At 46.6% G+C, this 24,393-nt stretch overlaps 1 protein-coding gene and 1 pseudogene across 1 annotated transcript in view; both read right to left on the reverse strand.

Annotated features, from left to right (window-relative positions):
* Window positions 1–5,089: 5,089 nt before the first annotated feature.
* TDRD9 (tudor domain containing 9) overlaps window positions 5,090–24,393 on the reverse strand; it is a 96,298-nt gene continuing 76,994 nt past the window's right edge. Inside the window, exons 29-35 of the mRNA XM_060003271.1 lie at window positions 24,263–24,333; window positions 22,401–22,510; window positions 21,752–21,848; window positions 20,415–20,553; window positions 14,410–14,528; window positions 7,026–7,098; window positions 5,090–5,748 (exon numbers count right to left, since the gene is read on the reverse strand). Coding sequence (XP_059859254.1) covers window positions 5,647–5,748; window positions 7,026–7,098; window positions 14,410–14,528; window positions 20,415–20,553; window positions 21,752–21,848; window positions 22,401–22,510; window positions 24,263–24,333 — 711 coding nt within the window. The 3' untranslated portion in view covers window positions 5,090–5,646. The remainder of the gene's footprint in view (window positions 5,749–7,025; window positions 7,099–14,409; window positions 14,529–20,414; window positions 20,554–21,751; window positions 21,849–22,400; window positions 22,511–24,262; window positions 24,334–24,393) is intronic.
* Window positions 17,199–18,048, reverse strand: LOC132419270 (large ribosomal subunit protein eL6 pseudogene; annotated as a pseudogene).

Here is a 24,393-nt window from a genome sequence, read left to right on the forward strand (position 1 = left end):
TCCTTCCCCTGCCCCTCCCATCCCTGCTTCTCTGGACATGATAGCTTCAGCCATCACTCAGGCAGCAGGCTGGCCTTCTCCCCACAGAAGAGAACTCCAGAGCTTCAGGCCTTCTCGTTTCAGCCACTCGAGAGTGGCCTGACGCCCTGATCTCCAATTTAAAAACCTGACGGGGGGCACAGTGGTCCAGTGAAGGCAGGTGCCCACTTCTGGATCAATATGGGGCCCACCACACAGATGGCCTGGGAGGAGAAGCAATACTCAGAAGGGGGTGTCCAGTGTCCAGAGTTCTCAGGACAGGGTCGGGGAGGTACTGCAGGGCAGACAGAAAAACAGCTGCTCCCCACCCCTTCAGTCTCCCCTCGGGCTAGTTTCCCTGCCTTTGATCCTACACCTGAGCCTTCCGGAACCTTCCAGAACCGCTCAGCCTCCCGACCGTGCAGGCATTCCAGCGTCTTCACACAGCTGCCCCTCTGGGCCCCAACCAGTTTCCTCATCAGACTCTCCACCTGCCCTCAAAGCTCAGCAGATACGCCGAGTTCGGGGAGACTTCCCCCACGCCCACCTGCACCAGGCTAAGGCCCGCCCTCGACAAGAGCCCCCTGCGGCTCCGGCTGCCCCGTGACAACACAGACCGCGCTCCTCCTGAACACTGTCTCCTCACTGAACCATGAGCTCTTGCGGGCAGGAAGCCTCCTTCACTTCTACCTCCAGTGCCCTGTGCCTGGCGTCGGCAGGTATTCACCTGTCCAGAAAGCTGCCTCTTCCTAAAACTACTTACGTTGATAATCTCCTTCTGCACTTCTAAGTCAGAACTGCTGGGATTCACTAATCCACTTCACATTTAGCAAGTCGCTCTTACATCTGAGCACAGCACTTTGACATCTCCATGGCAATAAGCCCCGTGACAGGAGGTGGCTTTGCCAGCTGCCTCGAGGCACATGCACTGGCCAGCGCCATCGGGTTTCCCTGCCGGAGAAGCCTGGACAGGCAGGAGCACCGTCTGGGTGTATGCCCGTGGCTTTCACCCCGCCCGTGGCCCTCCTGCTCCTCTCAACACAGGGCCACCCCTCAGCCCCTCCCCTCCTGACACTATGCCGATGCCTCCCTCCCTCCCCAGGCTGTGGTGGGTTCTTTTCAAACCGTATTTGAATACCAAGTAGGTGTCAGGTATTTCAGATTCAGAAATGAATACAGATTCTACCCTGAAGAGACATATAATGTGAAACCCGTCTCTTAGCATTTACTAAGGGGCGGGGTCATTTAACCCTAACCCCTCAAAAGGCAATCCAGAAATGCTTGTGGAATACATGAACCACTTCATTCTGGTAGCATAAGCAGATGCTTGGACCACCCAGGAAACGCGATACTTAATTCTGTCCAGAGACTTACGGACAGCTTTGCAGTACAAGGGGCACCGCTGGGGGTGTACAGAGGCAGAGGAGGAATTCACCAGGGGCAAGCAGGGGCAGAAGTCAGTCCAAGCGGAAGGAACGCTGTGTGCACGGACAGAATACCCAAGTACGTGCAATGCTCAGGAAATGATGAGAAATGGCCCCGTGGCACTGGGACCCAGGCTGCAAGGTTGTGTGGTGACACGACAGCCAAAGGCGCGTCCAGGCTGGACTAGAGGCATCTGAGCACTGAGGTGGCGTGCATGCCACAGGGCGGAGGACGGGAGAAGGGGCAGCAGCTAGACATCAGGCAGAAGTTTCAGCTACAAGGCGTTCGCCTGCCATTCTGACACCATTCTGACAAAGTGTCTGTGAATCTAAAACACATTAATTAGCATTATATCAACAATGAAAATTTTCACTGAAGAAAGTATTTTCTGGAATGAATTTCACTAAATCTGTATAATTCCCTGCTCAATTTTCTAAACAGAATGTTTGGGGAGGTGTGTTCTATCTATAGTTGTATTAGTCAGAGCTTCTGTCACTGTGGGATTTCTTTGGAGCCATTTTTTCCCGTGTTAGATCTTAGAAAGATGACAGCTGTGTCCATTTTTTAGCTTTCTGTGACTGCTGTAACACACTGGGGGGCTTGACACGACAGAAGTGGAGTCTCTACAGCTAAGGAGGCCAGGAGTCTGAGAGCAAGGGGCCAGCAGGGCTCCACTCTTCCCACAGCTCTAGGGGAGGTTCCCCCGCCTCTTCCAGCCTCTGGGGGCTCCGGGTGGTCCTTGCCTCACGACCACACTGCTCCAGTCTCTGCCTCCATCTTCACACGGCCTCCTCCCTCTGGGTCCTCTGTGTGTCTGTTATAAGGATGCTGATTATGGGCTTTAGGGCCTACCCGAAATCCAGGATGATCTTCTCATCTCAGCACCCTTAACTTACCTAATCAGATCACATTTACAGAGTCCCAGGGGTTAAGATGTGGACACAGCTTTGAGGGGAGTTCAGCCCACTACACTGGTGTACTGAGAACGTTCTTCCTCTCTGATTTTTCAAATCCAACCCTCTTCCCTCGTGTCCCTTCCCCTCTGGAACACACCCCAGTCTGGCCACCTGCTCTCAGCACCAGTGTCTCTCCCTGGGCCTTATCTACAGTGGTCTCACCCTGTGCCCCATGCAGCAGCCAGGATGGTCTTTCTCAGAAAATCAGTTGAGGCACGATACTACTGCTCAAACCCCTCTGTGAGCCTGCCACCTCACTCAGAATAAAAGCTGGACTCTGCCCCACGGTCCCAGACCTGGCTTCTGTCTAATGTCCCCTCCTAACCATCCTTGCCCCCAGCCTCCTGGCTGGCTCTCCAAATACACCAAGCATGTGCTCCCTCCTCAGGGTCTGGGCACATTTTCCTCTGCCCAGAACACCTTTTTCCCAGATATCCCCAGATGGGATCTCTACTTGCTGTCCCCCCATCACATAGGCTTTCCCTGACTGCCGTCTACAGGACAGTGTCACTGCCCTGCACCTGCCCCTGCCCTCTACTGCAGGGTCAGCAAACCAACAACCATGGTCTGACACTTGTTTTTATAAATAAAGTTTTTCTGGAATGCAGCCCCACTCCTTTGTTTAAGTATCACCTACGACAACTTCTGAGCTACAACTGCAGAGCTGACGAGCAGCACAGACACCACGTGGCCCACAGAGCCTAGGACATTTACCACTGGGCCCCTTATAGACAGCAGGCACCTTCTGCCCCATCCCTTCAGTCCCTTCAACTGACTTCACAGCTCTTACCACTGCCTGCCTGGTTGCCCGTCCTTTGCCTATACACACTCTGAGGTCAGCTCTGTGAGGGTGTCAGTGTCCGTAAGCATCTGCCCCAGTGCCTGGGGCACAGTATGTGCTTAACAAACACCCGCTGAAGGACTGTGCAAATGAAGAAACCACAGCCGCCTCAGAGGAGAGCTCAGCGCTGGTGGGATGGGAAGACAGACTTTTCCTACCTGCCCTTTAAAACCTTTTCATTTCACATCATGGATATGTATTACTTACTAAGTAACTTTTTTTTTTTTTTTGGCGGTACGTGGGCCTCTCACTGCCACAGCCTCTCCCACTGTGAAGCACAGGCTCCGGACGCACAGGACCAGCGGCCACGGCTCACGGGCCCAGCTGCTCCGCGGCACGTGGGACCCTCCCAGACCGGGGCATGAACCCGTGCCCCCTGCATCAGCAGGTGGACTCTCAACCACTGCACCACCAGGGAAGCCCCTAAGTAACTTTTTAAATAAAGTTACTTACTTAGCAAGTAATACATAACTTTTTAAGAATAAACAACTGTTTAAAAGTATGTGACTAGAGAATTATGCACATGAAAAGCAAGGCACTTACCCTCTAAATTAAGGTGATGTGGAAGGAGATGCCATCAAATACACTACCTGGTTTTGCAGAAAATAATATTTACAAAGTTAATGTTATAAAGACCGATGACTGATTTAACCAGCAATATTGATGTGACTGTATGAGGGATGGGGAAAATAAGGTACAGAATGATGGAAAGAGCTCAATCTTCATCTATTATAGCAGCAATTAATGACTAAAGTGGAAATCATGAAAAAGCATAATTTACTTAATAAAGTACTTATCAAGATGGAGGCAATTCCAAAAAAAAAAACAGGTAAGAGTTAGAATGGTTTTCTTTGAGGGTGAGAACCAGAGAAATCAAAAAACTGTATTTCTTTTTTTTTTTTAAACAAGTCTTTTGGTACTATTTAATTTTTTAACCATTCACAGAACTTTTATTCAAAAGCTAACAAGCAGAATGGGTGCTCATCGGCTCAGGTCTGTCCTCCTGCACTGCTAACCCCACAATGTGCTCACTCTGCAAACATGGGCTAACTACTTCCACCTGGCAAAGCAAAAAGCAAACACCAGGGTCAAAATATCCTGCTTCTTTTCACAAGGCAGGTGAAATCTTAACCTTAAAGTTGAACAAAGGATGGTGTGTTGCTAGCTTGGTAGCACCACCTCCTGCACTAAAGGTGGGAAGCGCATTCCCCAGAAACCCCCCACTGGAATGCTTCTGCTCTGGGCTGCCTCAGAAGCAGCTGAGCAAGACTGGGGCACAGGTGAAGTGGGGGCCATGTGCTCAGATGGTTGTGTCGGGCGCAGCCGCTGCTGCCGGCACACTCAGCATCCAGCGTGCTTCCTGGCTGCCGGCCCAGCACAGCCCTTGGCCAGGCCCCCAGTTTATAGAAACTCCCCTAGACGGGGTGGTTTTCGAGTTCTCTACATGAGCTCCTGGTCATGACCCCACGTTGCTGACCAAATATGTGTGCTCTCACAAGCCTCAAGCTGTCCGCCTGTAAGCAGCCGGCTCGGCTGGACCATTTCTCCGATCCGCCCACTGGCCCTTCCAGACCTTCACTCCAGCTCCTGTCACGCTCGTGTAAGAGCTACTCGGATCCCATTTACTGCTGCATTTACAGTGGCTCTGCTTTTCTGGTGAAACCCTGTCTGACAAAAGCTGACTTTTAAAAAGAGTCTATATTCCTTTGTCAGTTTTAGAAATTTGGATTTTTTTCAGAATGAAATACCTTTTAATCTCCTCTGACTAATAACTGTCAGAAACAAACTCAGTCTAACGCTTTTATTGTTTTAACATAGATATACTAGTGACCAGGTAACCTCTCTAATTTCCAAAATGTGGACTAAGAATTTAACTTAAGTAGAAACCTAAAATATACAAAACTGAAGTAGTTTTACCAAAATTAGGTATTTTCCTTCATGGAAAAAAAATTAGAAAATGCCACACGGTTTTGAAAAAAACACACAGCTTTCCCCTTGTGGTACACTGGGAGCCCTGGTTTCTCCTGTGCCCCAGGTTTAAATCACTGTAACAAAATAGAACACACAAGCATGTTCTAGAACCTTACATGAAAAATTAGCCACTTATATTTACCTTAGTAAATTGAAAGCAAAATACAGCTCTTTTTCCAAATGAAGTCTTCTTTCAGAATAACTTTTCCCAAAATGTTTATTAATACAGTGATCTTCTGTTTCTAGAAAAGACTAGACTTTTCCCAATCTTTCACTTGAACAGAAATACCACTCTCCAGCCACCATCCGAAGAGGAAAGGAACTGGGACCGAGAAGGTCTTTCAGACAGAGTGGACAGAGGGAGGCAGCCTGCGGGTGGAGCCTTTAACAGGCCTCCGTGGCCCCCAGGAGGGCTGGGTACAGCCTGCGTCCCGTCTAGGAACTGAGGACAATCAGTTTGTGCAGCTGGTACAGAAAGGTGTTCTTCCCTCTGCTGCCCTCCCGGTCCGCCTGCTCCATCACCAGCTTCAGATCAACCTATCGGGGCAAAAGGACCAGTCAGGCTCTGCAATGGGACTTTTCTAGACATAAAGTAAAACAAATAAAATTATACACACACATATACATAGACACATAAGATGGCAGAAACTACTCTTTTAATTTTCTAAAAATATTTACAGAACGCTTCTCTATTCTCACAACAATAAATACTATATATCTGCTATTTCATCTTTAAATCCATCCTAATAATATGGCAATCTTTACCCAGAAATCTCCCATACATTCCTTCCTATGTAACTGTAAACAGTAAACGTGAACAGAGGCATTAAAGCATGTAAGTTTTCTAAACCACATCAACCTCAGAATGAAATTCTGCTTTCAAAGTAAGCCCTGCTATTAGCTTCAAACACCCCCGTGGAGGCTGTAGGAGAGGTGGCTGGGGCACAGCTCTGTGCACATGATGGAGCTGGCTCCAGGGACTGGTCCTCAGGGCTCTAACAGGGGAAACCAGTCATGGAGCACATGGAGAGAAGGAACATTCTGCAGCAGAAGTAACTTCCACACTCAGAGTGGGACAACACCATCTCCAGGGGTGGTAGCCTACTTCCACTGCCAAAGGGATGAGGAACTAGTGCCCCAGCCGGTTTATTTATAAAGACATCCTTGGCTCTAGGATTAAAGCTTCAAATTCCTCCCTGAGTTCCTTTCCTGAAATTACATTTTACTCTAAATCTTACAGACAGGAAATGTCAAGGTGCCCCATATGGGCCGTGCCCTACTTCACAACTGCTATGGACTGAATTGTGTCTTCCAAATCCCCAATGTGAAGATATTTGGAGATGAGGCCTTTGAGAGGTTATTCAGGTTAGATGAGGTCATGACGGTGGGGCTCCCATGATGGGATTAGGATGGGATTAATGCCCTTATAAGAAGAGACACCAGAGAGACACCACTCTCTCTGCCATGTGAGGGCACAGTGAGAAGGTGGATGTCTCCAAGCCACTCCAACAACAACCAATGTACCCTAAAAGCTAATCCAAACATTCGTACCTGTTTTATCCAAAATTAAAGGATAATTAGCCTGAGGTCTAATTTTTCACCAAGACATTACACAGAGTATACTATCCAGAAACAGCCTGTGTGGCCTGTGACCCTGCCCCGTTAACCAAAGAACCACACACTTTGCCGCCAGGCTCCCTCTGCTCCCCGGGCATCCTCCACCAACCCTGTTGGAGCCCCTGAATCCATCAAGAGTTCTGTTCCCATCAATCCTGGTGGTAGGCTGCTCACGTGGCCACCTATTTCTCACTCACCTGATTCCACTCATATGGCTTTTCATGCCACTTAGGAACAATCTTCTCTCTTGGTTTCAATGGACAGAACAAACTAAAATTTAAAAAAAGAGAGCTTAAGTCACCTTAATTATACATTAGTAATTGAAAACACTACTGTGATTTTTAAAATGAGATTTAAATCCTATGTACTTTCCCGCAGAATTGTAACTCCAATAAGTTTCTTAAAGATCAAAATTTATGTAATTATGATCAGAGAATATTTTAACCCCCTATACATTCAAAAACAAAAAAAATGGAGCAACGTGGGTCTATGAGACTGACCCTTGTTTCCTGTTCCCCTAGTGACCAGTGGAGCTGCTCCGTTACCACACATCGCCTGGGTTACTGCGTCAAGTTCTAGGAAGTGTAAGAGGATCTTTTATACCATTTATTCTTAAGCAGCCATGACAAGTTGGAAATGTCATCAGCTTAAAAAGGCAGAGATAGAGAATTCTAGCAATAAGAATGTAAAGAAGTCTGCAAATCTTCTTGCACCACCCCTCCAAGCAACTATAAAACTAGACAAAATTGTCCAAAAAACATGCCTGAAGACTCTGGATATTAACCAAAAGCAAATTCAGAAGCATTCATTCACGAAAAACTGCTGAACTCCAGGTAACAACAGTGGAGTCTGTGGAATTCATGCCTGGGGCTACTCCCACCCACCACTCACACCCACCCCACCCGCTCAACCTGGCACCCTAGTGTTCCCAGGGTGAAAACAGGCATCTTCACTGCCAGACTGAATTTACTTGATTTGGAGCAGAGGGTAAAAACCCTCATGCCTGGCAGCACTGTCAGTAAAAATGGCAACCTCAGTAGGAAATAAATGGAGAAAGCCCACAGCTCTGGGAGCCTTCTGCCCTGGTCCTGCTTGGGGCCAGCAGCAGACCGGCTGACAATCCAGAAATGCAAGAGGGAGATCCTGGAAACGAGTGCCGCAGAGGCTAGTCGGGCTCACCACACATTCCCTAGCTGACGGAGAAGCTGCACACACACGTGCAGCAGAGACCTACGAAGGCCCCTGGCCTGCCACACAGCCCTGGCCGACTAGAAGGTGGCATGCATGCACAGGAAAGCCCTGGCAAGAAATAAAAGCCAGATTTCAAAACTGCCTGAACTTTGGATGTACTACCTGACCCACACAGAGACCCACCGGCAGAGGGCAGAAGCCTTAATGACTTAGGTATTTAAGCACAACTTCTCACTAATCATTGGCTGAGCACTAAGCAATGCAGACACAAGGATGACCCCTAACAAGCCAGGCTGAAAAGTAAAAAGAAGAATTAAAAAAACAGGCATTAGTGGCCTTACAACATGGTGGGGAAACTGATTCTGCAGAATTCTGCAGGGAGTAATCAAAACCCTACATTAATACACTACATTATCTAAAATGCCCAATTTTCAGCAAAAATTATGAGATATTTTGTGAAGAAACAGGAATGTGTGACCCATACTCAGGAATAAAAAAAAGAACAGCCAACAGAAGCTGACTGAGTGGACTCAGATGTGGTTTTAGCAGGTAAGACTTTAAAAAAGTCACTGCAAGTACATACAAAGAATTAAAGCAAACTGTGTTTAAAGAAATAAAGGAAAATATGATGGTACTGACTCAAAGGTAATCTCAACAAAAATTTAAAACTATACACAGAACCAAAGAGAAATTTTAGAGTTGAAAGGTACAATAAGTAAAATGGAAAATTCCTTATGTAGGAGACCAAAATCTGCAGGTGTGAGATGCACAAATAAAGAATCAGTAAACTTAAGGATGGATCAATAGAAGCTAACTAATCTGAACTTAAGGACAGATCAATAGAAGCTAACTAATCTGAACAACAGAGAAAAAGGACTGAAGAAAAATGACCAGAGCCTCAGAGATCAGTGGGACAACATCAATTGTACACAAACACATGTAAAATGGGAGTCCCAAAGGAGAGGAGAGCAGGAATAGGGCAGAAAAATCATTTATAAAAAATTCAAAGATGCAAATAGGTTATAAGTAAAAGGATAGGAAAAGATATGCCATGCAAACAGTAACAAAACCAAGCCAGAGTAGCTATATTAATATCAGACAAAATAGACTTTAAAACAAGAAATATTACTAGAATAAAAAGAGAGATTTCATAATGACAAAAGGGCTAATACATCAGAAAGATACAAAAATTATAAACATAAACGTGTCTAACAGAGCCCCAAAGGACATAAAAGAAAAGCTGACAGACTTGAAAAAAGAAATAACTCAATAATTAGTTCGAAATTTTAATATCCCAGTTTCAACATTACAGAACTAGAGAGAAAACCAGCAAACACAGTGAGTCCTAGAACACCAACTCAATCCACCCAACATCTACAAAACACCCCACCCAACAACAGACGTGCATTCTTCTCAAGTGAACATGGACCATTTTCCAGGAAAGACTGTATGTCAGGCCATAAAACAAGCCTCAATAAATTTTAAAAGAAATTCTGAAAGACTGAAATCATTCCAAGTATGTATAATACCTACACAGAAATAAATTATATATCAACAACATTATAAAAAGTTGAAAAATACCAAAATATTTGAAAATTAAATATACTTCTAAATAACCCATCAAAGAAGAAATCACAAGGGAAACTAGAGAATATTTTACAAAGAATAAAAATCAAAATACAACAAATCAAGAAGTATGGGATGCAGCAAAAACAGTAACGGAGAGAAATGTATAGCTTTAAACGTCTGTAACAGAAAAGAAGGTCTCAAAACAATAATTAAGCTTATAAGTTATGAAGCTAGAAAAAGAGCATGCTAAACCCAAAGCAATCAGAAGTAAGGGAATAATCATTATGAGAGTGAACATCAATGAAACAGAAAAAAGATAAACACTAGGGGGAAAAAAATCAACAAAACCAAAAGTTAGTTCTTTAAAGGGGTCAACAGAATTAATAAACTTTAGCTAAGCTAAACTGACTTAAGAAGAAAGAAAATCTGAACAGACCTAAAACGCAAGAAATTAGTAATTTAAAATCTCCCCACAAAGAGAAGTCCAAGCTCAAATGATTTCATTAGTAATTTCTATCAAATATTTAAAGAAATATCAATCTTATATAAACTCGTTCAGAAAATAGCAGGAAACACCTCCTAACTCATTCTATGAAGCCAGTGCTACTCTGATACCAAATCAGACAAAGGTATCACAAGAAAACTTGTGATATCTTGTGAAACCAATAACCCTCATGAACACGGATGAAAAATCTTTAGCAAAAACCTATTAAAAACCTTTAACTTGTTTGCTATAAAACAAGTTTATAGGGACTTCCCTCATGGCGCAGTGGTTAAGAACCCACCTGCCAATGCAGGGGACACGGGTTTGAGCCCTGGTCCGGGAAGATCCCATATGCTGCAGAGCAACTAGGCTCGTGTGCCACAACTACTGAGCCTGCGAGCCACAGCTACTGAGACTGCACGCCTAGAGCTCCGCAACAAGAGAAGCCACCGCAGTGAGAAGCCCGCGCACTGCAACGAAGAGCAGCCCCCGCTTGCTGCAACCAGAGAAAGTCCGCATGCAACAACAAAGACTCAACACAGCCAAAAATAAAAATAAATTTAAAAAATAAATAAAACAAGTTTATAAAAAGAATTACACACTATGTGGAATTCATCCCAGGAATGCAGGCTAGTTTTAACAACCAAAAAGCAATTAATGTAATATACCATACAAATCAAAGGAAAAAAAACATGATTATCTCACAGACACAGAAAAGGCATTTGGCAAAATGTGACATTCTTTCCTGATGAAAGCTCTCAGCAAACTAGGAATAGAAAGGAACGCCTTCAACCTGATAAAGAGCCTCTACAAAAACCCTGCAGCTAACCTGCAGCTAACATACTCAGTAGTGAAAAACGATGCTTTCTCCCCAAAACTGGGAACAAGGCAAAGATGTATGTTCTCACCACTTCTATTCAGCTCAATACAGAGGGTTCTAGCCAGTATAATAAACAGGAAAAAGAAATTAAGAGCGTACAGATTGGAAAGGAAGCAGTAAAACTGTCTTTATTCATAGATATGATCCTGTGTGTAGGAAATCCTAAAGAACCTACAAAAACTACTGGCACTAACAAACAGGTTTAACAAGGTCACTGGATAAAAGATCAATATATAAAAATCGAGCTTCCTTGGTGGCGCAGTGGTTGAGAGTCGCCTGCCGATGCAGGGGACACCGGTTTTTGCCCCGATCCGGGAAGATCCCACATGCCGCGGAGCGGCTGGGCCTGTGAGCCATGGCCGCTGAGCCTGCACGTCCGGAGCCTGTGCTCCGCAATGGGAGAGGCCACAACAGTGAGAGGCCCGTGTACTGCCAAAAAAAAAAAAAAAAATCAATTGTTCATTTCTAGCAATGAACAATGCAAAAATAAAGAAAACAATTTAAACTCACAATAGCATCAAAAAGACTAAAATAGAAATAATTTAACAAAATACTGCACACTTGAAAACCATAAAAAGTGTTAAGAGAAATTAAAGGCTATCTAACAGACATTCCAGCTCAGTGCATTGTACAACTCAATACCGTTAAGATGGCAGTTCTCCTCAAACTGATCTACTGATTCAATACAATCCCCATCACAACCCTGCAAGGTTTGTTGTAGAAATGGACGAGCCGATCTTAAATTTTATATGGAAAGTAAAAGGATCTAAAAGAGTAAAAAAAACAACTTTGAAAAAGAAGAACAAAATATGAGGACTAACACTACCCAATTTCTATTAAAGACAGACATAAATCAACAGAACAAAATAGGAAGTTCAAAAATAAACCTTTACATTTATGGCCAATTGATTTTTGACAGGTGCCAAGGCAATTCAGAGGGGGAAAAGACAGTTCTTCAGCAAATGATGTTATAACAACTGGATGTTCATATGTGAAAAAATGAACTTAAGACTCTTACACGTCACACCATATACAAATATCATCTCAAAATGGATCAAAGACCTCAGTACCATAAGTAAATATAAGAATTAGAGGAAAACAGAGGAGAAAGAAAACTCTTCTGTGAAGTTGGGTTTAGCAAGGATTTTTCAGATATAACACCAAAAGCATAAACCATAAATTTTTTTTTTTTTTTTGCGGTTCGCGGGCCTCTCACTGTCATGGCCTCTCCCGTTGCGGAGCACAGGCTCCGGACGCACAGGCTCAGCGGCCATGGCTCATGGGCCCAGCCACTCCGTGGCATGTGGGATCCTCCCGGACCGGGGCACGAACCCGCATCCCCTGCATCAGCAGTCGGACTCCCAACCACTGCGCCACCAGGGAAGCCCAACCATAAATTTTTTTTTAAAAAAGCTAAAGTGGACACCATCAAAATTAATAACGTGTTCTTTAGGATATGCCATTAAGAAAATGAAAAGACAAGCTATGCGATGGGGAAAATATCTGCAAATTGCATATTCAGAAGAGACTTTACTTCTACAACTCGATAAGACGACAATCAAACCAATTAAAAAACAGGGAAAAGATCTGAAGATACTTCACCAGAAAAGGTTAATAAGGATATATAAAGATCTTTTATATCATTAGTTATTAAGGAAATGCAAATTAAAACCATAATAAGATACTACCATAACTCCATTAGATTAAGTACAACAAAAAATACACTGACAATGCCAGGTGCAGGCAAGGATGTGAAGAGACTGGAACTGTCATATGTTGCTGGTGGGAATGTAATATGCGAGTCACTTTGGAAAACAGTTTGTCCATTTCTGAAAAAATTAACATAAACTTACTATACAACCTACCAATTCTACTCCTAGATATCTACCCGAGAGAGAAGCAAATATATGTTCACTCAAAGACTTTACATGACTTTCCAGAGTAGCATTATTCATAACAGCCAAATACTGGAAACAATCCAAACATTTAATCAACTGGTGAATGGATGGATAAAGGAAATGTGGCATACACAAACAGTGGAGTATTATTCAGTTGTTAAAAAGAACAAGCATGTTACAACACGGATGAACCTCAAACATATTATGCTCAATGAAAGAAGCCAGATTTTTTTTAAAAAAACATTATGCCATTTATATAAAATTTTCAGAGAAGGCAAATCTATGGAGACCAAGAGCAGCTCAGTGGTTGCCCCGAGTGGGGGTAGGAACAGGAGTTGCTGACAAACGTAAGAACTTGTGTTTCTAAAAACAGCTTTATTGAGGTACGTACCATGAACTAATTAATTTAAGTACACAATTTAATAATTTTAGTAAATTTATAGATTTGTGTGACTATCACCACAACTGTTCTAAGGTATTCGTAAGCGAACTTTTGGGGATGACAGAACTGTTGTAAAGCCGAGTTGTGGTGATGGTTAGCACAAGTCCGCAAACTTACTAAAACCACTGAACTGCTACCCTAACCCCCACCTACCCAGAGCACAGCAAGTCAGGACACGGCCACCCTCGTCGGGGGTGGAGAGAGAGGGAATAAGGAGAGGCAAAGGAGCACCAGGTGACTGGTCCTTCCTGGCGAGAAGGCATCCTGTGCTGTTGGGAGCAGAGCTGTGTAAGAACAGGGAGCATCTGCCAACTTGGTGACCTGCCGCTCCTTCCCATATGCATTTTGGGTGATTTCTTTTGGCTTTATGAGCACTTCTTATGTTTTATAACACGGTTTCCCTCAGCTGCTGGTCACGTGGCACATTCACTGCGTGCAAACACACTGAGATGACCTGTGCACTGTATGTATGTTAAACTTCAACACAAAGTTCACGTAAAAATATTTTCAGCCTTTATCACAATGGCTAAGGCAGCTCTGTTTATCTAACACCTTTCTGAAAGGTGTCCACTGCTCCCTGTTCTCGCGCAGGACTGGATGTGCCGGGAGCCTTCTGTTTGCTCCTCCCCCATGTCTGTCCTCCCTTCTCGGCCTCCTCTGAGCTGTCCAGGCTGACCTGGGCTCACGGGCTGCACCAACGAGAGCCCCTGTCCTAGGGATTCGGATTGGGTTTGGCCAACGGAGAGCCCAGCAAGTGTCGGAGGGGGAGGGGGAAGCGCGACAGCGGGGCCCACTCCTGTAAGTTGGTCCTCTCCACACAGCCTCTCAGCCTCCACAGCCCAGGCCCCTTCCCTCCCTTTGCCCCTGAGGTGCCCACTGTGGTTTCCCTCCGACCTGCCTGTGCCATTTGAAAGGGTCTCTTTATCACATTCTCAAGCCGCCCCTACTTGCTGCCTGGCTCCTGGCAGACGATCAGGACACAGGTGGCTGGTGCCTCCGTCTGGCACCTCTAGCTGCCGCCCCGCGTCAGAGGATCAGTCTATCACGTCTCATAAACAATTCAAGGCATTCACAATCTAGACAGCTAAGAAAGAAAACTTGTCATCACACAACTCACCCTAAAAGTTTCTGCCGAGCATTATCCTGCAACTGTGTGATCCTTTCTGGCCCAAGACACATCGATCCATTTGGTCCATCACACACTAGCTTGTTAATAGCGGCTCTGAGAATATTAATCTGTAAATAAATGGCAACGTACTCATATGGTTCTTGTATAATTGAATTCCACTCCACATTTAAATAATTCATAAGCATTCAGATTTCATATTTTCATGATTATCATCAGTATTGTTTCTGGAAGAAATTATCAAAACAACACAAATAACACCAATAACCACTATCAATAATTTAAGAAGCAATAACAGAAAAAAAACAGCAAGGAAGGTTCAGACTTTTCAGTGTAAGCACACTTTTTAAACTTCTACTAAAATTTAATAGTTTAACCCATGGGGTTACACTGTTCAAAATCTACTTGTATCACATACACAGTAAGCCCTCTGTATCTGTGGATTCAACCAACCTTGGATCAAAAACATGCAGGAAAAAAAAATTCCATGAAGTTCCAAAAATCAAAACCTGAATTTGCCATACAGTGGCGACTATTTACACAGGGTTTGCATTGTATTAGGTATTGTAAGTAATCCAGAGATCATCTAAAGTGTACGGGTGGTGTGCACAGGTTATATGCAAATACTACACCACTTTATATAAGGGACTTGAGCTTCTGCAGATTTTGGTATCTGAGGGGGGTCTTGGAACCAATCTCCCACAGATACCGAGGCAGGGCCATATGTTCCTCTCACTTTGTGTGTGTCTTTTCTTCCTTAATTTTTTTTAGTATTTATTTATTTGGCTGCATCAGGTCTTAGTTGAGGCACGTGGGGTCTTTCGCTGCGGCACGAGCTTCTCTCTAGTTGTGGCACACGGGTTCCAGAGCACGTGGGCTTAGTAGTTGTGGCACGCAGGCTCTAGAGCACATGGGCTTAGCTGCCCCACAGCATGTGGGATCTTAGTTCACCGACCAGGGATTGAACCCATGTCCCCTGCATGGGAAGGAGGATTCTTAACCACTGGACCACCAGGGAAATCCCTTGTGTGTGTTTTTTCAATTGAGGTACAATTGGTACATGACAGTATGTTAGTTGCAGGGGTACAAAAGAATAATTCGGTGCTTGTATACACCGCACAGTAAGTCCAGTCACCACCGGTCACCATGTGCCTGACCCCTTCACCCTTTCCGCCCCTCTCAGCCCCTGCTGTCGCCCTGTGTGCAACGTTCCCACAGAAGCCTGAGGAGTGCCCCCAGAGCAACAACGTGCCATATTTTGTTCCAGCCTGTGCCATAGTGTTTAATGAACCTTCTGCTTTGAGTAATCTGAAACTTAGGAAGAGCAGTGAAGACAGAAGAGACGTTCCGTGCACCCCTCCCGGACGCGAACGCCTTCCACCCGCAGTCCATCTGTCACTACTCAGAGGCTGACCTGGGCACATCACTATTAACTGGAGTCCAGGCTCCATGTGGATTTGACCACCTTTTCCACTCACGTCCTCTTGCTATCCCCGGACCCAATCCAGGGCACCACACTGCACATGTTGTCACGTCTCCCCGGTCTCCTTTGGTCCAGGGCAGTTTCTTAGCCTTTTCCTGCTTTTTGAGACCTTGACAGTTCTGATTTCTGGTCAGGTATTTTGTGAGATGCCCCCTAGTCTGGGCTTATGTGACGCCTTTTTCATGATTAGGTTGGGGTGGTGAGTTCTGGGGAGAACCCCACAGAGGTGGGGGCCCTTCTCATCCCGTCCCGTCAGGACGTGTGCGCCATCGCCAGGACGGATCACTGGTGATGCTGGCCTTGGCCACTTAGCCGAGGCAGTGTCTGCCAGGCTCCGTGGAAGCCAGTCACTAAGTCTAGTCCACTCTCAAAGCGGGGAGGAGGGAACAGGGGAGGTGTAAGCTCCACCTCCTGGGCACTGCTGGGAATTCTCCTGAGTGGAAGATTTGTCTCCTCGTCCCCATTTGTTTATTCAATCACTTGTTTACACCCTTTGGACACTGTGAGTTATAACCCAATACCCCGTGATTTATTCTGTTGCTCTGTCCCTGCCACTGGCCTCCATGTCCCTGTGACAGGCTGCATACTTTTGTTTCTTGAGTGCTTCTTTACTTCCTGGCTCTACAAGCAGCTCCAGGCTCATCCTGTGTTTCCTCTGCCCATTTCTCCAAGGAGCCCTGGTTCCTTTTATTGGAAAATCCTATCAGAAACCGCAATCTGGGCCCTGGGTTTGTTCATGGCTACTGGGGTGTCATCATTTCTTGCGCTCAGAGAGCTAGGTTATTGGTGCGTGCGTACGAAATCACGTATACACACGTAACTTACTTGCATGCAGTAAGTTAAACATGAATTCCTACTGAACCATGTCTCTCAGTCACCCTGTCCCACAGGGTGTGTTCTAGCCTTCCTTTCTAAGTCCATCTCTAAGTTTAGTAATAAGAAACCTGGCTCCTGCGTCCATTTACTCTGTTGCTCAAGCCCAGTAGCACACAGTTTCAGAAATAACTTGCACTCCATGAGAAACAACTTTACCAAGTAGAAGACAGGAGCCTTACCATTTCCAGTCAAAAGTGTTTTCCAAAGCTCCTTTTCCCCTCACCCCCTTCAATGCAATTATCCCCCAAATCCTAGTCGGTGTTGCGGGTGTGTGTGTGTGTGTGTGTGTGTGTGTGTGTATTGCATATATTGGAGTTCCACTCTTTCACGGGGCACGGACTATGTTGGTTTTTTTTTAATATTTATTTTTTTACTTATTTTTTTTGGACCCAATTATTTAATCAGGTTCTTTGTAAGAAGTTTAGAACACTGCTTTGTGAGGAGAAATTCTGTCCATGAGAGCGAACACAGAGCAGACGTAGCCCTGGAGCTGAGGAGCAGCTTTGATTCTTTGCAGAATTTGAGTCCACAGCTTTCTGATCAACCTTCCGCTGCTCTGTAATCTCGTATTTCTCTCTCTCTGTGTCGAAGATCTCACCTTCCTGGTGCCTGGGCTTACGCAGTTTCTTCTTCTTGAAGTAAGCACCAGTGAGATGTTCTGGGATTTTCACACCACTGATATCAATTTTGGTGGAAGTGGCAATGACAAATTTCTGGTGTGTTCTCCGCAGAGGAACTCGATTGAGGGACAGAGGCCCGGTCACAAGTAGCAAGCCACTGCTCAGCTGCTTCAGGAAGATGACCTTCTGGCCTCTGTGGCGCCCAGTGAGGCAGATCAGAATAGTCCCAGGAGTGATGCTGGCGCGGTTTCCTCACGTGCTTACTGAAGGGTTTTTTGCGGTGACGCAACAGCTTTCGAGGCACATCTTCAGTAGGATGATACCTAGGCATTTTGCGAAGTTTAACCACCCGGGTACCACCATTCTTGTCACCACCAACTGGTTTTGTGACAGTAGCAAGAACCTTCACCTTCTTTTTCTTTTCAACCTTGGATTTAGCTGCTGAATACTTCCTCTCGTACGAGGCCTTTCTGGAATACACAGCCGATCGGGAATATCTGCCAATTCCTCTGACCAGGACAGGGTTTCGGCTGCAGTGGGGCTTCCCCTGCTTAACCTGCTTCACCTTTTTAACCTTGCCACCAGCATCAGCCTTCTTGGCTTCAGGTTTTTCTCCTTAGTATCTGGCTTCTCAGCCTTTTCACCCGCCATCTTGCAAGATGGGAAAAACTATTTTTTTACTTACTTATTTGGTTGCACCAGGTCTTAGCTGCAGCAGGTGGACTCCTTAGTTGCAGCACATGGGCTCCTTAGTTGTGGCAGGTGAACTCTTAGCATGCACATGGGATCTAATTCCCTGACCAAGGATCGAACCCGGGCCCCCTGCACTGGGAGTGTGGAGTCTTAACCACTACACCAACAGGGAAGCCCCAGACTATGGGATTTTTTGTTTTTTTGTTGTTTTTTTTAACATCTTCATTGGAGTACAATTGCTTTACAATGTTGTGTTAGTTTCTGCTGTATAACAAAGTGAATCAGCTATATACATACATACAACCCTATATCCCCCGCTCTTGCGTCTCCCTCCCACCCTCCCTATCCCACCCCTCTAGGTGGTCACAAGTCACCGAGCTGATCTCCCTGTGCTGTGCAGCTGCTTCCCACTAGCCATCTATTTTACATTTGGTAGTCAGACTACGGGTTTTGACAAGCACACAGAGCCATGCATCTACCCCCGCAGCACACACACGGCAGCTCCTTCACTCTCCAGTCCCTGTGGTATCCTTTGTGGTCCATCACTCCTCTGCCCCCAGGAACCACGAATCTGTTTTCTGTCCCTATAGTCTGGCCTTTTCCAGAATGTCATATGAATAGAATCATACCATCTGCAGCCCCCGAGTCCTGGCTTCTCTCACTTAATAACATGCATTTAAAATTCGCTCACATTGTTGCAGGAATCAACTGTTCACTCCCTTTACTGCTGAGGAGTACTCCCCTGTATACGGCTGTGCCACAGCTCGTCCATCCCCTGCTGAAGGACATCCTGACTGCTTCCAGGTGTTAGCTATTATGAATGCTGCAATCCATATTCACAAACAGGTCTTATGTAGATGTAAGTTTTCAAATCTCTTTGATAAATACTTAAAAGTAGGACTCCTGGGTCTTACAGTCGGTGTATGTTTAACTTTGAAGAACCTTATCCTCCACAAAACACTAGCCCTGCTCTGCACTCCCACCAGCAGTAACAGTGTTCCTGTTGCTCCACATCCTTGCCAGCACTGGGTATTTTCAGTTTTTTGGATTTTAGCCATTCTAATAGGTCTGCAGAGGTACGTCACTGAGATCTTAACTTGCATTTTCCTAATGACATATGATGTTGAACACCTTTTCATTGGTTTATTGCCATCCATATTTAATTTAGTTGCTTATTTTATTGAGTTTTAAGAGTTCATTACACATTATGAACAAAAGTCCTTCCTTAGATACATATTTGCAAATATTTCCTCCCCGTGTGTAGCTTGTCTTTTCGTCCTCTTAACAGGGTCTTCTGCAGAGCAGGTTTTAATTTGATGGAGTCCAAATTATCAATTTTTTCTTTCAGATTATGCTTTATTGCATCTACAAACTCATTGCCAAACCCAAGGTCATATAGATTTTCTCCTGTATTTACTTCTAGAAGTTTTACAGCTCCACATTTCATGACTAGGTCTATGATCTAAGGAGTACTTTTAAGCCCCAAAGCCCCTTTACATGAAAGAGCAGTCAAGTTCAATCAACAAAGCCACATGGCCCCTGGAGAAAGGACCAGACCGCAGGCCTCACCCAGCGCCCCTCCCCCACCCCACCCCCGCTGCACAGCTATGCCAACCTCAGCGACGCCACGGGACTTCTAGCACTCGGGAGGAGTGCTTCCAAACTAGCTGTCCTGAAAGACCAGCTTTGTTTCTCATTTTGTAAAATGCAAGAGAACTGAGTTACTACAACAATGAAATACAAAAACAAAAGCATATAAAACATAAGCCCAAATTTTTCATTATTAAATTCAAAAGCTATAAAATTACTTTGTCACCCAAGTCTCTAAATGGTCAGCCTTAACTTGTGCACTGATCTGGTCCCAGACCAGCATAGGTACTTCCGCTGCAGAGTCGAGTTTGCACCCAAGGGGCAGCCCAGCAAGCCCCCCACCGTGTGTGTGTGGAAAGGACCGAGTGGGGCAGGACTTTCCTCAGTCCCCAACAGGAACTAGCAAGGATGTCCAGCTGGTCCCGACTTGGGGTGAGGCCTGGGTAGACATGCACGGCAGTCTTGCTGCCTGCTGTTCAGTCCTACTGCCCAGGAAGGCTTACTGTGCCGGGAGGTACCTAATGAGAAATCCAGAGAGCACCACCTGTCAGGAATCTACTTTGCACAGAAAAGTAAAACAGGCAGGGCAAGGGAGAGCGAGCACCTCCAGGACCAGAGGTGTGCGCCTGCATTTTAAGCACGGCGTCAGACACAGCTCCTGTTGCTAAACGGCTGTACCAGCAAAACGAGAGCGAGCAGCAGCTCCCACTCTATGATGACCTCAGCAGCCTTACCTCTATGACATCCTCCACGCTGAACTGCACGTCAAATGCGAGCTCCATGTCATGCTCCGGCAGGAGAGGGGCCCCTGTAGTCGGATTCCACCCCAAACCACAGAGGACTCCAGTATAGCATTTGCCATCTCGATCAACTCTAAATGAAAAGTTTTGAGAAAAGTTAATATTTCAAAATTGTTAAGCCACGGGGTTTTTTGTTTTTGTTTTTTTGAATGGGCAGCCTGAGTTTATTTTATATATACAGATAGTATATATATATTTATTTACTTATTGAAGTATAGTTGATTTACAATATTGTGTTAGTTTCAGGTATACAGCACAGCAATTTGGATATATACACGTATGTATGTGTATATATCCCTCTTCAGACTCTTTTCCCTTATAGGTTATTAGAAAATATTGAGGGGCTTCCCTGGTGGCGCAGTGGTTAAGAATCCGGCTGCCAATGCAGGGGACACAGGTTCGAGCCCTGGTCCGGGAAGATCCCACGTGCTGTGGAGCAACTAAGCCCGTGTGTCACAACTACTGAGCTGGCACTCTAGAGCCCGCAAGCCACAACAACTGAGCCCGTGTGTCACAACTACTGAAGCCAGCGCTCTAGAGCCCGTGCGCCACAACTACTGAGCCTACATGCCACAATTACTGAAGCCCACGCGCCTAGAGCCCATGCTCCACAACGAGAAGCCACCGCAATGAGCAGCCCACGCACTGCAACGAAGAGTAGCCCCCGCTCGCCACAACTAGAGAAAGCCCGTGCGCAGCAATGAAGACCCAATGCAGCCAAAAATAAATTAATTAATTAATTAAAAAAAAAAAGCAAGCCCTGCTCACTGACACACTTCTCTTTACTAAAGCCTCTAGGAGTTCCTGTCTGATCTTGGCACGAGAAAGAGCCACCGCTGCAGTCTACCTCGTGGCACCATCGCCAGTGGGACGGGCATGGTTTCCCACTGACAACCGGTGCCAGGAGACTTGGTGTCACAACCACAGCCCATTGACAACAGGACGGCCATCAGCGCGGTGCTGATGCTGGGCCTCCACTCCACCTCCACTTTGATCCCTTGCCCCACTTCAAGCCACACTCCCGTGTGAGGCTGCAGGTCCTTGTCAGCTCTCGGAGCTTCTTTCTACACTGAGTCTCAGCGCAGCTCCGCAAATAACCATAATGCCTCCCTCAATCACACAGAAGCTGGGGGAGGTGCGGCTGGCCTCCAGACCTGCCAAGGACACTTTTCCATCAGCGCTTTCTCTCCAAAAGGGGGGAGGGGCCCCGTTTCTCCCACTGGGTTCGCATCTTACCAAAGCCTGGGACAAGACAAGGGAGCACCCCATACCTGAGCTCCATGACTGGTGCAAACAGCATGCTGAGGAGCGCAGGAAGGCCGGGGATGTGCGGCATCAGCGAGGTCTCCCTCAGCAGCATGGTGGACCCTGCGGACAGTCACGGCCAAGGGCAGCGCTGGGCGCATCGTAATGAGTGTGCCATCTTCCCTCCCCACAACTCCTCCTTGTCCTCAGGCCTCCCTCCCTGTGTTGAGTCTGTCCCCAAAGATGTGCCCCAGCAGAGACGTGCTCCCTGGTGTCGGTCCCCACAGCACCCCAAGAGGAACCCCTTATCCTAAGGCTCAAGCTTTGACCCCGTTTGGGGACCCGTCCTGTCTGGTTACTCTCGCCTTTCCTTTCTCCTCCTTAGGCTATCGGGTTTGTCCCTGGGCCAAGCTCTTGGATTTGCTCTCCTTCATGGCCAAGCACAGTGGAATGAATGGATGACCAAGGAATCAATCCACGCATCCCTGCACAGCGGGAAAGGTGATGATGCTCCAGTTCCTCAACTCCCACCAGCCAATGTACTCAGGGAACAGTCTAAAACATGGCACACAGGTGTGAGGCTGTTCACTGATTACAAGACCAACTGCTCCGGGAACTGGAGTCAAGGCGAAGAAGAGAAGAGCAACACCGCAGGGACAGCAGGCCTTCACTCACCGGTGGCGTTAACCGAAAGGGAAGCTGCAACCAGCATCCTCTGGTGGAGGTCCTCGGGGCTGTCGCTGATGATGACAGAGTTGATGCTCTCCTTCTCAATCCGAACACGCCTGAAAGGAGAGCTGTCGGGAGACGGCTGCTCCTCCACCCGCGAGGCAGTGAGTGATGCCAAACCCGCGAGGAACACATTTCAAAGACAGTCCAACATGCAAACACAGGCCCAACAAGCGCAATACACCACGGCCCCGTCTGCACTGAGCCTCCTCACGCTGGAGCCCTGGGACTGGTCCTCCACCCCTTCCGCTCTTCCACCCCTCGTGTGATCCCAGCCATCCCTGGACCCACGTGCTGACGCTGCCCGAACCTCTCCCTGCGCCCCAGACCTCTGTGCCGTGGCCACCCGCCCCCTTCCCCCCTCAGCGGAGCCCAGCAGGGCGCCCTCCACTCCCGCTCCTCCCCCATCACCAGCTCTAATCAGGCACCGGCCTGTTGGGTCCACACCGAAAGCCCTCACAAAGCTGCCCGCTTCTGCACCTCCTGCCGTGGACTCGGCACGGTCCACGGTGCTCCTGCTGTGGAGTGCAGTGTGAGCAGCCTCAGAGGTCTGCGCCCACCCGAGTGTCCTTCATGCTGGAGCTCTGCACACTTTAAAGTGCTCACAGAGCACCTGGACACCTTGTGAAAATGCAGGTTCGAAAGGGCTGGGTGGGGCTGAGCCCTGCATCTCTAACAAGCTCTTGGGGACGCGTCTGCTGCTGGTCCTGGAGGAGACTTTGAGAAGCCAGGGTCTACCCTGTAGCCGAAGTGACCATTTAAAGTGCACACAGGGCTTCCCTGGTGGCGCAGTGGTTGAGAGTCTGCCTGCCAATGCAGGCGACATGGGTTCGAGCCCTGGTCTGGGAAGATCCCACATGCTGCAGAGCAACTAAGCCCATGCACCACAACTACTGAGCCTGCGCTCTAGAGCCCGTGAGCCACAACTACTGAGCCTGCGCGTCTGGAGCCTGTGCTCCGCAACAAGAGAGGCCGTGACAGTGAGAGGCCCGCGCACCGCGATGAAGAGTGGCCCCCACTCGCTGCAACCAGAGAAAGCCCTCGCACAGAAACGAAGACCCAACACACCCAAAAATAAATAAATAAATAAATAAATTTATTAAAAATTTTAAAAATTAAAAAATAAAGTACACACAGTGAGGCTTCCCACGTGGCTCGTGAGGCTCTGCAGCCCCCGCACTTTCCTTCCACTTCCTCAGAGGTGACCCAAGGCCCATATGCCTGCTGCTGGGATCCTCCCCACCCAGCCCTCACCCTGCCTGCCCTGACAGCTGGACTTCTCCTGGTCTAACTCCTCTGCAGGCTTCAGGTCTGATTTCCCTGGAAAATCTCGACGGCCTTCCGACTGTGGACAGGGGCCCCTCTTAGATGCCTTCTTAATGTTCCATGGCCCCTAACAAGACCCTCATCAACCTATCTTGAAATAAGTGGCTTTCTCTGTCCTACCCTCTGCCCACTGGACCCATAATCTGGGAGAGGACACCAACTGTGTTTGTTCACTACTGTTCTCCCCAGCTGCTCCCAGGACACAGGGGGCACTCACAGACCTGCTGAATGTATAACAATTACAGTAAGAACAGAAAAAACGAAGGCTTTGATGAAAGATACTCCAACATGTCTTATACAGAATGGTTTTCACATAAGAGAGAATGGGAACCGCAGATTTGGAGCTAGTGGAGAAGCTGGAAGGAGTCAGAAAAAGTATCACATTCCTACAGGTCAGGTATAAATAAAAGTTAGTTTCTGATGAGCTCTGTAAAAAGAGGACCAGAGAAAAAAACTTCATGGGAAACTTAAGTTAATCATACCTGAACTTGGATATTCTGGTCAGACTATGACACCTCAGTTCATAAGGGTTAAAAGGCCCATGAAGTATTGCCTGTACACATAAAATATACAAGATGTTACCAGTAAGTAAAATGTCACTTCACATACATTT

Source organism: Delphinus delphis, chromosome 2, assembly GCF_949987515.2.
Source record: "Delphinus delphis chromosome 2, mDelDel1.2, whole genome shotgun sequence".
NCBI classification, from domain to species: Eukaryota; Metazoa; Chordata; class Mammalia; order Artiodactyla; family Delphinidae; genus Delphinus; species Delphinus delphis.